This window comes from Alligator sinensis, unplaced genomic scaffold (genome assembly GCF_000455745.1).
Source record: "Alligator sinensis unplaced genomic scaffold, ASM45574v1 scaffold499_1, whole genome shotgun sequence".
Classification (NCBI taxonomy): domain Eukaryota; kingdom Metazoa; phylum Chordata; order Crocodylia; family Alligatoridae; genus Alligator; species Alligator sinensis.
Genome location: NW_005841864.1, coordinates 2946775 through 2963364, shown reverse-complemented (window position 1 = coordinate 2963364; position 16590 = coordinate 2946775). Strand labels below are relative to the sequence as shown.

The following is a 16590-nucleotide window of genomic DNA, read 5'->3' as shown; positions in this document are numbered from 1 at the left end:
GAAAGAGTTATTGGTCAAACCCGAGGTTCTCCACGTGGTGCAGAAACACGCTGGCCAGCTGCTGCCAGGGAGGGCGGTCTTCAAAATAAAGGAGTATCTGGAGAGCCTGCACTGGAGTCTCTGGAGAGCCTGCAAGCAGAAAGCAGCCACTCTACTTGCCAGGTCAACCAAGCCCTGGCTTCCCTCAGCCGTAGACAGATAGAGACCAGCTTGGGGGAGCCAATGTAGTCCATCCCAGAAATAGTCCACCAGCAGTCTTTAAAGCTGTTCGAGTAAATCCAGCAGGGGGCTCCAACATGGCACACTGGTACCATAATGTTGTGGCTGCCAAATTGTTCACAATGAGGACCCGCCCATGGTAGGAGAGGTTGGGCAAGCACCAGTACCACTGCTGCAGGTGCACTTCCACCTCCTCGCTGAGGGCTTCCCAATTCCAGGATGGGAAGACTGATGGGCTGAGGAATACTCCCAGAGCTTTAAGGCCCTGGTGCTTCCAGGCAAGACCCCTGGGCAGGTCTGGGGGGGATGATTGGTCCATGCACCAAGGAATAGGGTGTTGCTCTTAGTCCAGTTAATGTGAGCTGAGGAAGCACATTCATAAGCACACTGACAGTCCACCAGTGACTGGACATCATCCTGGGTGCTGAGGAGAATGGTCACATTGTCTGCATACACCATCAGCCTAGCCAGCAGGCTGCCAACCAAACCAGAGGTCAATGGAAGAACGAGGCCAGTCAAGCGCTGTTGCAGCACATGAAGCATGAGCTTAATGGCCAGAGTGTACAGAATTTCCAAGAGGGGGCAGCCCTCACAGATGCCCTTGTGACTCAGGAATGGAGCACAGAGCATGCTGTTCACTTTCATATAATTGGAGATGTCTCGGTACAGTACCCAGAGAGCAGAGGTGAGGACCGGTCTGAAGCCAAAGGCCTCTTGGGTCTGAAAAGGGTAGTTGTGGTTAACTCTATCAAGGGCTTTCTCCTGGTCCAAGTAGACATGCCTGATGTTCAGTCCAAAGAGGTACGCAGCTGTAACCAGGTCATGAAGCAGGAACAGATTGTCCTGGGAGGTCCTGCCCAGCACACAGTAGCTCTGTTCAGGACCGATGACTAAGGCTATGACAGTACACAGTCAATTGGCTAAAGCTTTGGCCAGAATCTTGTAGTCGCCACACAGAAGGGATACTGGCCACCAGTTCTTAATGCAGCCAAGGTCCTCTGTCTTTGGTAGCCTCTGCAAGCAGGTCTTGATAGAAGGGTACAGCGTGATGCCAGATTTTAACAAAATCCATGAGTATCCAGCTGGCTAGAGTCTTCAGATGGTCAAGGATGCTCTGCAGGGCCTGTCACTTTTCCAAGTTGAAAAAGAACTGGGTCAGGGCTCTTGGCAGCAGGCATGAATCCTCGCACCTTGGGCTGTGTCCTCCACCAGCTCCCACAGGTGCTTCTTCTGAATCTTAAGGCTCTCAAGTAGTCCTTTGTCTCCACCAGCATCATGCAGGGCCTCTTCAAGCTTTGCTACATTCTCCTCCAACCCCTGGACATGGTGGCAGGGCTCGCTTGTTGCCAGGTGTGTGTATTGCTGGCAGAAAGCTCTGATGTGTGCCTTCCTCACATGCCACCGTTGCTTCCAGGAGGAGAAGGTGGTTCTTGCAGTCTCCCATATCCACCAGAAATAGGCAAAGTATTCACAGAAGTGAGCATCTTGCAGCAAGCTGGTGTTAAACACCAGTAGGATGCCCAGGAACGTGCTCTGCCAAGGAGACCCAGCTTATGGCAAATAAGACTATGATCTGAGAGTCCAGATGGAATAATGCAGCTGCCATGTAGGACTGGCAGGCAATGCTTGGCGATGTACAAGCAGTGAAGGCATGCTATAGCAATCCCACCAGCGGTTGCCTTTATCCAAGTGTACTGCCTTGCATCAGTGTGGAAATGGTGCCAGACATCCACAAGGTCCCCTGCCTCCAAAGCTGTCTGCAACCGCTGGGCTGAGAACGGATGGGGTTCTGGCCCATTCTGGGCATGCTGTTCATCAACCGTGCAATTAAAGTCCCCACCCAGGAGAAGATCATCACCATCAGCTGCAGTCCTCAAAAAGTCAGCCAGGGTCTCAAAGAAGTCTGCCCATTCTCACCTGGCAGTGGGCGCAAAGATGTTAATTAGGAGGAGGTGATGTTGTGATAACATGATACATGCAGTTAGCAGGTGGCCAGGGATGACCTCTTGGGTTACTGCCAAGTCAGGAGTCAGCTGCGGTGATGAGTATTGCGACTCCTGCACTGAGAGGTGCCATGGCTCAGCAACATATGGCCCCTCCAGGAAGCATGCCAGTTGGCTTGACTAGCTCCATCAATATGAGTTTCTTGCAGAAAGGTGACATCCAGCTTTTTCTGGTGCAGGAAATCAAAGAGTGCCATCTGCTTCACAGGGTCTCTGCAGCCATTGGCATTGAGTGAACCAAAGGTTCTGGCAGCCATGTGTAAAAGGTGTAGAAAAGGGGGACAGGCAAAGCCAATGGAACAGAGAGGAAGAACAGAGAAGAGCAAGCATGCAGGACAGGGAAAATAACAGGTTGTTATTTTCAATTGTTATTTCTACAGCTTGTCAGCCATAACTGCTCACAACAAGTGCCCAACATTGCCCGCAAGCTTGCTCAGGCAAAAACTATATCGCTGCAGTGGAGTGCAGTGCTGCTTCAACAGCCTTAGCAAACACCACAAATGGCTCAGGTTCTGGGAGCCATTTATGTATATGCTGTGCAATCCTCTGGTGGTGCTTTGTCTGTTCAAGAAACTCAATAAGACTTTCAATTGAGTAACCAATGCAGGGAGGTTCTTTGGAAGCAGGAACAGGTTCCGCCTTTGGGGTGGGGACGCTCCTTATTGAGAGGGGTACCTTAGCTGAATTGGAGGATACCACCTCCTCAGGCAAGACTTCTCTTAACTTGTCCTCAGAGGCAGAATCAAAATCTGACCCCAAGGTGGAAGAGCTGTACACGTCAGGTACTTGTCCCCTCACCAGGATCCTCAGCATCAGGCTCTGTGGGAGCAGCATCCTCCAAGAGGGCCTGGTGGGGGACATCAGTCCCTGGTCTCTTGGGTGGGGTGCTGTCATGGGCCAGGCACTCTTGCTCCTGGAGACACTTGTGGCTCCCAGAGGGTCCAACCTCCATATCAATCTTGTCATCCTGAAAGAGCTAAGAGATGGGGGGAGGGCCACTGGACTCCACCACCACTTCCCCTACCCCCAGGTCACTCCTGAGTACTACAGGGTCTGGGGGAGATGCCGAGGAGGCAGGCAGAGGGGATGGGGGCCCTGCTCACTAACCTCAGCTCCCCTTGAAGTGGTGGGGAGGTCTTGAGGGGATAACAAGGCCTTTTTAGAAGACCCCTTTTTTCTTGGACTTGTCCTTCCCAGCAGGAGGGACCAAATCCTCCCCTGAGACGGGGAGGAGAAGAGGGGGCTGGGTCCACCGCCACAGAGCTAGCTGACTCAAATGAAATGGGGAGTGACTGGGAGGAAGGGCCTTCCCCACCACCCAATGGGGGTGCCACACCAGAGATGGATAAGCCACGCTCAGGCACAGCCGCAAGAGGCTTCACTGTGGCCAGCTTCTTTTTTTTGCTAGAATGGCTGAAGGCAGCACTCAGCAGTTAACTGCTGGGGTTTCAGCCCCTCTGGACTGGAGCTTTGGTCTCTGGCTTCATGCCCTCCCTCCGTGGGAGTGGAGGAGTGTGCTGCTGCTGTGGGGGCACTCATAGGTTGCAAACATGTCCTATATGCTGCAAAGAACCAAAGGGTGGGGGGTGGGCAGCCCTCTGTAGGCAGGGAACAAAGAAGCTGGAAACAAATGTACTAACCCCAGGGGAGAGGAGAAAGGTAAGCAATGTTCAAGGGAAGGGAAAACTATAAACAGAAGAGTAGCTGTAGGGAGAGGGAGAGGAAACAAAAAACAACCTGAGGGAGGGGGAGGAGAGGGGAAGAGGGTGACTGCAGGAGAAAGGACTTAGCAAAGGGGGAAAAAGGCAGGGAAAAGTAATGAAAAGTGGGGGACTACAGTGGGAAATGGGTCAAACTGTCTAGGGGAGGAAAACCAAAACAAGAAAAGGAGAAAGGCTCACAAAACAGGGAGAAGGTTTCAGAGCACTGAGCAAACACCCCTGTCAGTGGCCATTAAGAAAAAAAGAGAGAGAGAAAGAATGATTCTGTGAGTAGGGGCAAGAACCTAGGACTTCCTGTGTCCATTTACATGTGTCCTTTACTGCAGCTAATTAGCTCCACAGTAGAACATCACCATCTACACATGTGCCAGTATTAGGGTGTAGTAAGTAATTAACTCCACCTTAAGATACTGCTGTCAGGGACAGTACTGTTTTATGGTGGAATCATTAAGTGCGATAAAACACACATGTAGACAGTGACAATTGGGAGCAAATTGTGCCCAGTCAGCCCAACCAGCTTGTGGGCCACAACCCAGCTCCTGTCAGCCCCTCTGCCACCCGATGCTGGATCCCAGGGCTGACCTCCCAAGCCCCCTGCCAGCCCAGGACTGCTCTGCCCCAGCTTCAAATTGCTGCAGTCCTGGGCTCACATGTAGATGCCATGGCCATGTCTGGGAGCAGTTGGCTCCATCCTGAAATGCCTTGGGATTTATTGTGTTGCATTATTAGCACGTGTAGATGCACCCCCTCTCTCCTAAGGCAATGTTCTAACCCTTATGCTAGAGTCATGTTCCCTCTCTTTCTCTCCCTGTTTCCCTCCACTATCTTGTCTGGTGCTGCTTGCTGGGCAAGAGACATACTTCAGCAGGTGGAGGACCCTATCCAGCCTAGCCTGTAGCCTGGGTTAGGGCATTCTCCTAAGAAATGAGAGTGTGGGGTTCAGTCCCCTCAGGCTGAGGAGGACATTTAACCAAGGAAGTCTGCTTTCTGAGTGAGAATTGTAACTACTAGTCTGTTATATACAAGGTTGGCTCACTGGCAACAGCATGAACAGCACCACATCCTCCTCCTCCTCTGTGACAGCTGTGTATTAAAAAGAACGCAAATACAAATACATTTAATGAGACAAAACACCTTACCAATATGTTAGCCTTACCCTGAAGACACCTACTGGACTGGAGGCCTTTGGGAAGTGTCTGAATCCCTGCTGAGTTTAGACAAGCACTGGGCAACAATTTGCTCAGACTAGGGTTGTTCTGTGCATGCCCAGAACCAACATTGTAGACCCTTAAGGAGCTTTCAGACCCTAGAACATGAGCTAGAGGGAATAGTTCACCCCTAAGCAGAGGGACAGTGGATGGAAATTTTAAGTCCCTCGCATGTAAAACTCTATTTTTGCAATTAAATGAAGTTACAAAGGTATATTAAACACTATCTCTTCTATATTCATATTTCTGTGACTAGGAGACACAGGTCACTTGAATGGTGGGAGGATGTTAATATAAAAAACAATCTGCCGAGAAATTGTAGGTTTAGCACTTATTCATTAGGCGTTCAGTTGAACAAGGTATAAGCACTCCTGCCATTGAAGTCAGTTGGAATTGAAGTTGCTCTATACTTACAGGAGCACTTTGAAAAATTATGGTGTTCATTTTTTAAAGGATCAAATGACATTTTTTCTGGTAAGATGTTTTGAATGAGTCCAGAAGCTGAGGCTGGGGCTTTGGGTCATTTATATATGTGGTTCTACTAAATCTTTTACACTTTCTCTTTTCTGTGTCCTTTCTTAATGAAGAGAGGATGGCTCAGCTTCTATCTCAGCTCAAACTGCCAGCTGCAATGCTAGCTTCCCAAGCTCATGGAAAGCCAGGTCCACCAGGAAAGGATGGGCTACCAGGACCACCAGGAGAGCCTGGGCCTCAAGGTAAGGTTAACAATAAATTGTTCATACATGAACTGTAACTTCGATTTTTCATACACTTGCTAATGATGGTTAAGTTAGACAGAACCATTCATATAGCTTCCTAATAATTAACTTTTAAAACCATAATTATGTTTTTCCAGACTAGATCTACATATTAACCCATAATAAATGTGTGTTCTTATTTATTAAAAACTCCTAATCAATGCATTTTATTCTAATAAATGACACACTTTGTCTACTGACAGAGAGCTTACCTAAACTTGCTCTAGTAGTTATTTTTTCCCAAAACAATTCCATAAAATATAGAAACCAGGCTGATACCCTGTCAAAGCTACTTATATGTTTGATCCAAGTCTACAGCCATGCAGTTTTCTTCTAAGGAGCAATTATTTGAGTTCTGATCCAGAGGCAACCCTGATGAGAAGGGATGAATGCAAATAAAATAACATAAAAGCAGTGAAGATGAACTGGTTATATTATTGTAGTGAAATAATTTTTTTTCACAAAACAATTTCACATAATTGGATTTTTGCTGTATCTAAAATTGTTATTTGCATATTGTGGTTTTCCAAAATAATTTGGGCCTCTGCTGCACTGACCTCTGCTATAAATGTAACTTCATGACATTTGAGCTCATTCAGGTCTAGAAATCCTCAGTCTAGATATTATTAGTGTGAGGGATTACTAGAAAAGGGATAGAACAATAATAAGAAAAAATATAAAATAGAGTTATATGGGAAGTAGTTACATAATTTACAGTATGGCTAGAGACAGACATTACACATAAAGTGGTTTAAGTGATCAGAAATTGGTTTAAACCTGTAACAGAACAGAAGTTCAGTGCGCCTAAAACAGTTTGAAAATGGCTGAAACCGGTTTGAGATAAATCTGGTTGAATGTAGTATCAGCTTTAGCTGATTTGGGTCAAGCCAGTTTATGCAAAGTCTGTCCCAGATCCCTTCCTGGTTTAACTTAAACCAGAGTTCCCTCAGCATCCCAGATGCATTGCAGCCCTGGGCAGGGCTCTCTGCTCCAGAGAGATGTGCTGGCCCCTTCTCCCTGCTCCCTGGCTGGAGCTCCAGCAGAGATGGCAGGCACAGCACTATCTGCCTGGCTTCCCTGTGCCTTCTCCCTCCTCCCCCACCACTCCCTGCTCAAGCAGGGATTCCCCACTCCCCTCTCCCACAGCACGGATAATAGGCAGCATGTGGTATGCTAGCTAGTATTGAGAGGTGTCTGTGTAAGGCAGACAGGACAATGTTTGCTTAGGGCTTTTTGGAGCTAATCAACAAGTCAGCTGGTCCCTCTGTCCCTTCCTTGGGAAAAGTTGTTTAAGAAAAGCTTGAACTAATGAGAGAGGCTTGTGTTTTGTTTTGATGGGGTGCTAAATGCTCTGTTATCAACTCCCTGCTGGGCTGGTGAGGAGCAATGAAGGGGGGGAACCCATCCCTAATCAGAGTGTCGTGCCAGGGCCTGGCCATGCCCCCCCTCAGCTCAGCACTATGGAAGGCAAGGGAGGGCTGGTCTAGTGCCCCCCAATTTCTAGCCTGAGCCACTGCAAGCATGTGCCTTCATTTCTTCAGCCAAGAGGGGATGTCTGTACGATTACAGACTGGTTCAGCCTAGCCAGGTTAGACTAACCTGCAAAGATTAAATCAATTCAGGCTCAGGCTTTTTGAATATCTGCCCCTAGCCTATATGTATAGGTAGTTCTTAATTATTATCTTTTGTTAGTTTGGTCTGCTCTGGAGTCAGGGCAAGTCAGACTGGAATGAAGAACATGAAATGAAAGCTGAAGATGTGTGGAACCTAAAGCTATAAGAAGAATAAAGGCTATTAACACCGATAACAACAAACCCTTGACTGAAGCTTGAAAAATGTGATGAGCTCAAAATAAGAAGAACAAACAAGAATAAAGAATCAAGGAAAACAATGAAAGGGATTAGAGCTTTACAACACTTACTTGTTAATTATCTAAATATGCAGATTGCTGTAAATAATCAACTTCAATAACAGTGTCAGATTGTTCAGTTAGGGTGTATTTGGAGGAGAGTGTCAATTAGCAAATTGTAACAGGAATTGCTTTCAATTAGCTGGTTTCAAGAAGGGAAGATTATAGCTATACTTATAGGGAAAATGAAGCTTCTTTTTCTTGCTTTATTTTCAAATAATAGTTGTATCCCATTTACACAATATTTCCACATATTTTACGCTCAGAACAACACCCTCTTTCAATATATAAAATAGCAAGACGTAAGTAGGAGGCTTATCCATCTCTGATGCATAAAAAAGGAAGTAAAGAAAGCCAATAGTTTGGCCTACCTTCCTTTTACACCAGGAGTGCAAAACCAAAGGCATATTAGCATGACCCATGCACTTGATGCCCTTCCCTGCTATGTCTGATCATTTCATTCTTGTGAGCTGGCAGTAAAAAAGCAAAGCTTAAAATACTAAGCAGACTGAAAAGTATGCTTGCAAATTTCAGTTTGCTGTCAGTCATTAAAAAATTAATGTAGTAGGCTCTTCAGGGAAATCTGTTTCATGCGTGTATGTCTAAGATCACCAGAGTATCATGTTAGAGGATCATAGGCTCATAGGCTACTAGGTCTAGAAAGGACCTCACAAGGTCATCTATTCCAGTCCCCTGCTCCAAGCAGGATCTTCCCTGACTAAACCATCTCAGCCATATATGTTCACGTGTCCAGGCTCAACAGGGAAACATTTCACATTTATGTGCAGAGCTAATATATCAGGTAATCTACACTGAATTATTATTGTATGATTTTAAAAAGTCTACAGTGCCACCATTGTTCATAAATTTCATAGATTTCATAGACATTAGGGCTGGAAGGAACCTCAGAAGATCACTGAGTCCAGCCCCTGCCCCAGGGGCAGGAAGTCAGCTAGGTCAAAGGATTCCCATTGTTTTGGGAATAGAACAGATACTCCCGGTGATTAGATATTATAATGCTCAAGTTTTTTGCATTTATTTTAGGTTCTTTTAAACATTCATATTTAAGGAATCAGGAGACCAGAGGGAACAGATTCATAAACTATTAAGAGTCATTCCCTGCTATCCTTGATTGAAATTAACCATTATATACCTCAAATGCTGTCAAATGTATTTCTTTACAAGAAATAATGGCCACAAGCTAGCAGAGAGCAGATTTAGACTAGACATTAGGAACAACTTCACAGTTAGAGTGGCCAAAGTCTGGAATGGGCTCCCAAGGGAGGTGGAGTTCTCCCCTACCCTGGGGGTCTTCAAGAGGAGGTTAGATAGGTTGTTCAAGAGTAGGTTAGATACGCATCTAGCGGGGGTCATCTAGCCCCAGCCCTCTTCCCTGCCTATGCAGGGGGTCGGACTCGATGATCTATTGAGGTCCCTTCCGACCCTAGAATCTATGAATCTATGTATCAGGTACAAACAATTATAATATTACATTGTAATTCCAATGGAACTGTGTAATGTAACCAGAATAACAAAAAGTCTCAACTGAAATATCCATTTAGCAGTGAAGAAGTTAGGCAATGTATAATAGTGTGTGAGTATTTCTTTTACATGCTTTTTTAATTTTTAAAAATTAAAATATAGGACTGTTATAATACTATAAGGCAGTATTGCTAATGAGATTTTAAATGTTTATTTAGAGAGGGTGTTTGTTACTTCATTGATTGTGTTACTACCTACAGTCTGTTAAAGGAACAATGTCTTACAATCTATATTCAGTTAATTTGTAATTTTATTTTCAAGTTAATCACAGCAGTAACATTCATTTTGCATACAATAAGCCAAATTCTATCATAAAATTCAGGAGCTAACAACTTCCTTGATTTAATTGGGACTGTGTGTGTACAATTTAGAGCAAATTTTGGTTTGTTATCCAAATTCACTTTTGTATAACTGCATGGATCAGAAATGTATTTGACTCATTTTATTCATGCCTTTTATCACTAAGAAAATCTATGTATAGTATAGCTATTGGGTTTTTCTGTATTCCCACTAGTTTGAATGAGATGTACATGTTAGCCTGTGAATCCTGCCTAGGGCCTTTTGGGGTTCACGTACTAGTCATCACTACATCTAAGTACCATGAAGGGAATCTGAATTCACTTAATGATGGAGGATGGATGACCTACCTGTGTTCCAGTGATATCGTGGTTAGGTGATTTGCCCAGGAAGTGAGAGACCTGAACATTCTTCAGGCTGATCTTAAGCTTTAGGATTGGTCATGTATTTTCAACTAAATAGTTATTACATAAAATATAGAAATACAGTTGGAAGCAGGGAGGAATAGTCAGGGTATCTTTCTTCCAGGATAGTGCCCTTCCCCACTGTGCTACATAGTAAGGTACTCTTTTTCTTGCTCTTACTCTGGCTGCTTTTGGTTGCCCATTAGCCTAGCTTCAAAAGCAGGAGTGGAGCATGCCCTCAGTTCTGCCTAGTCTATAGCCTGCTGGTTAGGGCCCTAACCACTAAGTTCTTAAGCAAAAGCAGGGTCTTCCTCCTCACCTACTTGCAATTCAATAAGGTTGTGCCCTTAGAGGACTAAGCCTCAGTAGGGGTTCATATAACAACAGAGCTACTTAACTCAGGGATATAGGGAATCACATGAATGCTGCCTGACTTCATGAAAGGGACAGGATTCTTCACTCACCCCTGTTCTCCATCCTCCTTCCTTAATGGCTGGCCTATGCATCCTCAATCTTTACTGTGCTGTAGGCATGTCTATATGTGCAGTTAATGCACCTGAATTTTCTGCGCAGAAAATTCAAGCTAATTCAAGCGCTCCCCAGCATACATCTACACGTGCGCCCCCATCGGGAGCAAATTAAGCCCGACAAAAGCAGCTCAATCCAGGGCTGCTCCTGCCCTGCTCTACCCGCTGCAGCAGCCAGGGAAAGCTCCAGGCTCCCTTGGGTGCCAGCCCCAGACTGGTAGAGGGCTTTGGGGGGTGGGGAGGGGAGGGCAGCTGTCCCATCTGTGGTCCATGTGGCTGGGAGAGGTGTCCTGGCTGTTGGGCAGCTGCCTGCAAATCATGTGGAGATCGGGACAGGTTCCAAACTCCATGTGGCTGGCAGGCAGCTGCCCAGCAGCTGGGGCTATTTTCCACATGGCTGGCAGGCAGCTCTGCCAGCCACGTGGAGCTTGGAACAGATCCCAATCTCCACATGGCTGTCAGACAGCATCCACTGGACCCAGGACAGCTCTCCCCACCACCTGTGGCCCGCTGCTGCCTAGGCTGACCAGGAACAATTTTGGTCCTGGTCAACATCTACACATGCAATACAGTGCATTAGTTATTGTGCCATTTTTCTAGTTCCTGTATCTACAGATAGTTGGAAAATGGTGCATTAGACTAATATACTGTGCAGTAATTGCTACACACATGTACAGTGACACCTTACTATGTATTACATTAGCCTAATTCACAGTAAAGCTTTTTATGTTGACCCATCCTGTATGTTGTGAATCTCAGCCAAAAGATACTTAAACGCCTCCATTCAAGGTTTGGAGATCCAGGCTGGCTATTTTATTTCCTAAATTCTGTTACACTTGTCTATCTAGGGTCTTAGACAAAACATTTAATTTGTTCCTCCAAGTTTCTTCCCTTACTTCAAACTCCTTTGTCTTGGCAGTTGAGAAAAGTATCCATCCCCAGGCACAAAGTTTTTCAGTACTATCAGAAAGTGACACAATTGACTATTGGTTTCATTGATGGTAAATGAGTCCCTTTACATTTTAGATCAATATAAATTCAAGTAACTGATTGGAGTAAAATTGTTTATGGAGACATGGGGTGCATCAACAAGTGCAATTAATGCAGCGTGATAAATTCCGCTGCAGCTTGCGCCAGAGAAAACTGCTTCCAAGTACAGCATCTGCACATGCACCTGGGACAACAGCACTTTGTGCTGTGGCAGAGCAACCCCAGGCTGGCAGGGATCACGGGGGTCAGCCCCAGGCTCCAGGTGGCAACATCAAGCATCGGAGAGGCTGGCTGGATCATGAGCATGCCAACAGTGCGGAGCCGTCTAGCTAGGCAACAGATAGCCTGTGCACTTTGGCACCCTCATGCCCCACCAGCGCCTGTCACTGTCTACATGTGGATTTCAGCACAGTTCCTTACTCTGCCATAAGATAGTACTGTCCTCAGCAGTACTATTTAATGTATCTAATGGTGGAGTTAATTAATTTACAGTGCCCTAATACCAGCACACATGTAGATGGTGATACTTTACTGTGGAGCTAATTAACCTACTCTGCAGTAAAGTGCACGTGTAGATGCCCACAGAGAGAATAGTGGACTAGGATTTTTGTTGGGTCCAATAGAATATAAAATAGAATTTTTGATGAATACAATAGAATATTAAAACATGTCTAAAACGAGTTTGGCTGTTTGTGGACAGTATATGGAGTAAGATTTGAAAAAGCAGATTATGTTTAAGACCCAGGAAATCCCTTTGTTCCCATAGTTCAAACTAACTATGAACAGTAAGTTTACAAGTCGGAAAAGAGCACGTTCCTGTTTTAATATCTGGTTCCTGCATACTACAATGTGTTTACTGAAACTGCCCACATAGGGTAGTTGTTTACATAAAGCTTCTGAGTTTTTTCATTGTTGTAAATTTTTCAACCAAATTGTATATCCTGAACACAAGCAAAAGGCTTTGGTAAAATTGTTGCCTTTGTAAGCTTTTTGAATTAAACATCTGTTAGTGGAGTTATAACCATGAAAACAGATACACATAGCATCATAGCTATACCTCATAGCTGTGCCTGAATTATTATAATAAACCTAATGCTATTTATATAAATGGTAATATTCTTCTGTGTCTTGTGTATGAGTTTGCAACCATAAACCTAAAATCTTGCTCAGGTAGACTGTAATATTATCTTCCAGAAGTGTAATCATGGGACCTACTTCTGAGTAACATATACCTCATATAAAAATCAACTATTTTATTGTGAGAGTTAAATACTGGATTGTTTTGAAGTGATACCTCAATGTTATACTCGCATGTTTTTTCTTATAGTTTGTGCCCTGGAAAATAAAGCATTATTTTTAGAAAAGTTACCTGAGGATGTTTTATTAAATGTTGGTATCATTTAAACTTTGGAATCATTGCCAGTATGTACAAAATACTCATTTGTATATGTATTCAAATACAGCTAGCCATTGTATATACCTTTCTCATTCATACAATGTGCACAGATGGACAGCTATATGTATTATTGTTTTTCCATGATTGATTTAGATTTCAATAATTTTTAATTAATTAATGGTGTAAGTGTGATTTAAATACAATTTCTTTCTGTACCTCATGACTGCAGAAATTCAATACAGAAACGATTAGCGATAGTACTGTTTTATTCAAATATAAGTAACTTGGTTTTTTATAAATTGTATTCTAACCACTTATTGTAAGATAAAGAATCAGAGAGATATAATAAATAGGAAATGTAATAGGTTTCCAGATTATGTGGTTGACCTTCATAAACTGTAATAACTACATGAATTACACAAAATTTCCACAGCCAACCACCAGCTGGCATAACTATAAATATTATTAATCCTGGTAATTAAAGAGCAACCTTAAGATCCACTGTTCAATATGAACTTCTTCACTTTTCCTTTTGCAGGTTTTTATGGGTTATATATGGACTCTTATGCAGTTCTTTCGTAGGCCCAGTTACTAGAATGCATGACTAATGTAAAGTTTGGGTTTTTCTGTGCATTTTTAAATGGCTTGCTTCCTTTTTATATACCTGCCTGTTTCTGTATCACTGTCATGTGGTGTCTGCATGTCACTCTGCATGCATGTTTTATGTTTTTCTTGGACTTCACTATAATTTTATTGTTATTCGAGAGGGAATTTTGAGATGTTGAGGATAATAAGATGCAATTTGCAACTCTTTTCTGAAACCCAATATGATTGCAATAGATAATAGGTTTTCTGCTGAACTGTATGATGAGCTTGGTTTAATAGGAAGTTTGTATGTATTCGTGTTCCCTTCCGTTGGTATAGTTTCAGCTGTATTTCTCAGCTGGAACCCACAGTAGTTATACCTCATCCCATTTTCTTCTTCAATTGTCACATGAAGTTATGTTGCCACATAGTACTGCTGCAAGATTATACTAGACAAGACTACTTTAGCCATATAACTTAGTGTCCCTTATTGCTCAGGTGATATCAACTGACTCTGTGCTGATCAGTCACCCACAACCCTTATATTTTAATTTTCCTCTCTTCAGTGGACAGCTATTCCAAAGAGAAAATTTCTTACCTGGCACACTGACATGCCTGATTATGTGGTTGATCTTCATAAAGTGTAGCAATTACAGTGAATTGCACAAATTAATGAAAATATATTGGCACCTTAAACACAGCAAAATTAAACTTATCTGTTACAATTCTAAATTGAACCTGGAGTTGGCAAACAATCCTCAATATGTATCACACCCATAAACAGACAGATAAACAGTTTTATTCTTGTATTAAAAAGGATGAAGGACTTCCCAATAAGCCCTCTGAAAGGCAAGTGTTATGGTAGGTGTCAGATTTTTGTTATTTATAAAAGTGTATCCATCTCCCATATAGCTATCTCCCATTCTACTCTAAAAGTCAAAGGATACTTACTTAACTATAAGGGAAATTGTAAGCAAGAATTTTTATTGTTGCCCTGGACCCTCTGTTTTAAGAGTAACCAGAATCTGTCTAGCGGATGCGAACAAATTGATAATTTACAAAGAAACATCAGGGTACAATCTAATTTTCATACAGTTCAGCTAATGACAACCACTCGTCCTCAGTGGGTGCCCTGCTGCACAGTTGGTACTAAATGACTGCACAGTACCCGCTGGTACTGTGCAGTAGCTCATTGCTACAGTGCAGTGGCAGTGGCATCACGGATAGTGCCCATTTATGCTACATCTCCATAGCAACAAGCCACGTCTCTGTAGTTTTTCACCACGGCAATATAGGGTCTTATGTAGATGCGTCCAGTATACAGTAATGTTACATAATTAGTAGTAGTATGCTCAGTAACTATGCTTTGCAAACACATGAACATGCAAAGCACAGCTACTGGGCCTGCTTGGTAAACAAAGTGCAGTCACGTAAGTCACAATAATGCATTGTTTGCTGCAGCTTATAACATGCACAAGTTCCAACAATACCATGCTGAATGTTGAGAAGAACTGTGCAACCAGTGAGTAACTATAGGGTTTTTTATATCTAGAGATCTGTATGCAATTTTAAAATTACACAAGATGATGAAATCCCTGCTGGGAAGCTTCCAATCTGAAATATATAATACAACTGACAAGTTTGGGTACAGACCAGAAGGCATGAGAGAGATGATGAGGTAGTAGTCAGGCAGTCTGGTTTGTAGGCTATATTTTGATACTCTTTTCTGTTGAAAAGCAAGGAGCTCACTGTAGTGAATGAGGTCAGTTAAATAGACTACTGTACCTCATATTTCTTTCTTTAGCTATATTGTAGTAAGGGTTTTTTTGCTTTTTCTGTCAAATCTAACTTATTGGTTGGTGCCGTATAACACTCACCCTAGGACCAGTCCTGCAGTAGGACACAAAGTCATTTTTTTTTTTTTTAGAGCATTTACAAAAGTAACAGAAAATTTTGGAGAGGGTGTTGCCAATTTATACAATAACAGTCTCGCTGTCCAAGGATCTATAAGTTATAAGTATCAATCTTCCCATGTTCTAGAAGAAGGAAGGTAAATAACATAGTGGCTGTATTACTAGCCTCAGAAAAAAAGATGGACATCTCTTCAGTGGCTTGATTCGGTAATTTAACGTCAATAAGATGGACAGACAATCAGTGTTTGTAATAACAGGGTGCTTTTATTCTTTATCCTGTCTAGGCTACCGGGGACAAAAGGGAGAAAGAGGTGAGCCTGGAATTGGACTCCCGGGTAATCCTGGTCCCCCTGGTCCTTCAGGTAAACATCTCTAGCTTTACTCTGGCTATTGTTACTAATTAACAAATGAACACCGTGCACCTGATTTTCTCTCTCCAATTTTACACCGGGGTGACTCTATGGTCTTCCACTGAGTGATTCCCAGTTTGCAGAGGTTAGAGGTCAGCCCTCAATCTGAGGTCAGACTGAGCACTCCTGCCTCTTGCTGTTTAGTTGGTGTGAAGGAGCAGGCTTTTGGTCACGTGTTGCTGTTCACCATCTGCACAGGGGTATTGTCAGTGCTAATTACTATCTTTATTTTATCAGCCATCAATCTGTCAGGCCCACCAGGACTTCCTGGAGTTCCAGGTCCACAGGGGCCTCCGGGGCCAATCGGAAGGTGCAACCCAGCAGATTGTTACTACCACGTATCTCAGGCTCGACCACGTGCCAGTAGGAAATAAACACCTCATTCAGAGACATTTAGGTTCATGTTTCTACCTTATTTCTCTCTATGAATCATTTTAACTTTCATGATCCTTGTTGTATTTCTGTCAATTTATTCTGTATAGTTTATAGACATTTTATAGAGCATTTACATCAAGCCTTTTACTATATTAATTTTAATATCAGAGTTATGATAAGAAATGATGAGATTTATTTTCCTGAGTTCATTCCATGTGTTCTGTTTTTAATTTTTGTTTTGGTTTAGGGAAGACAGTAGGTCTAGATAATTCTCTTGAGCTTTTCTCTTCCACAGAAAGTTATTTTCTTAGAGTTTGCTGATCTTAAAACAGC

The 16590-nt window shown here is 43.3% G+C and overlaps 1 protein-coding gene across 11 annotated transcripts in view; it reads left to right on the top strand.

The window, feature by feature from the left end:
- Positions 1-16584, top strand: part of COL19A1 (collagen type XIX alpha 1 chain) — a 402210-nt gene extending 385626 nt beyond the window's left edge. For 10 of the 11 annotated variants that reach the window (XM_025191070.1, XM_025191112.1, XM_025191107.1 and 7 more), the window contains 3 exons: positions 5739-5867; positions 15757-15834; positions 16120-16584. In XM_025191070.1, coding sequence (XP_025046855.1) covers positions 5739-5867; positions 15757-15834; positions 16120-16256 — 344 coding nt within the window. In that variant the 3' untranslated portion in view covers positions 16257-16584. Of the gene's footprint in view, positions 1-5738; positions 5868-7601; positions 7945-15756; positions 15835-16119 lie in introns of those variants that run through there. The other variant, XM_025191120.1, reaches the window with a different exon arrangement.
- Positions 16585-16590: the final 6 nt, after the last annotated feature.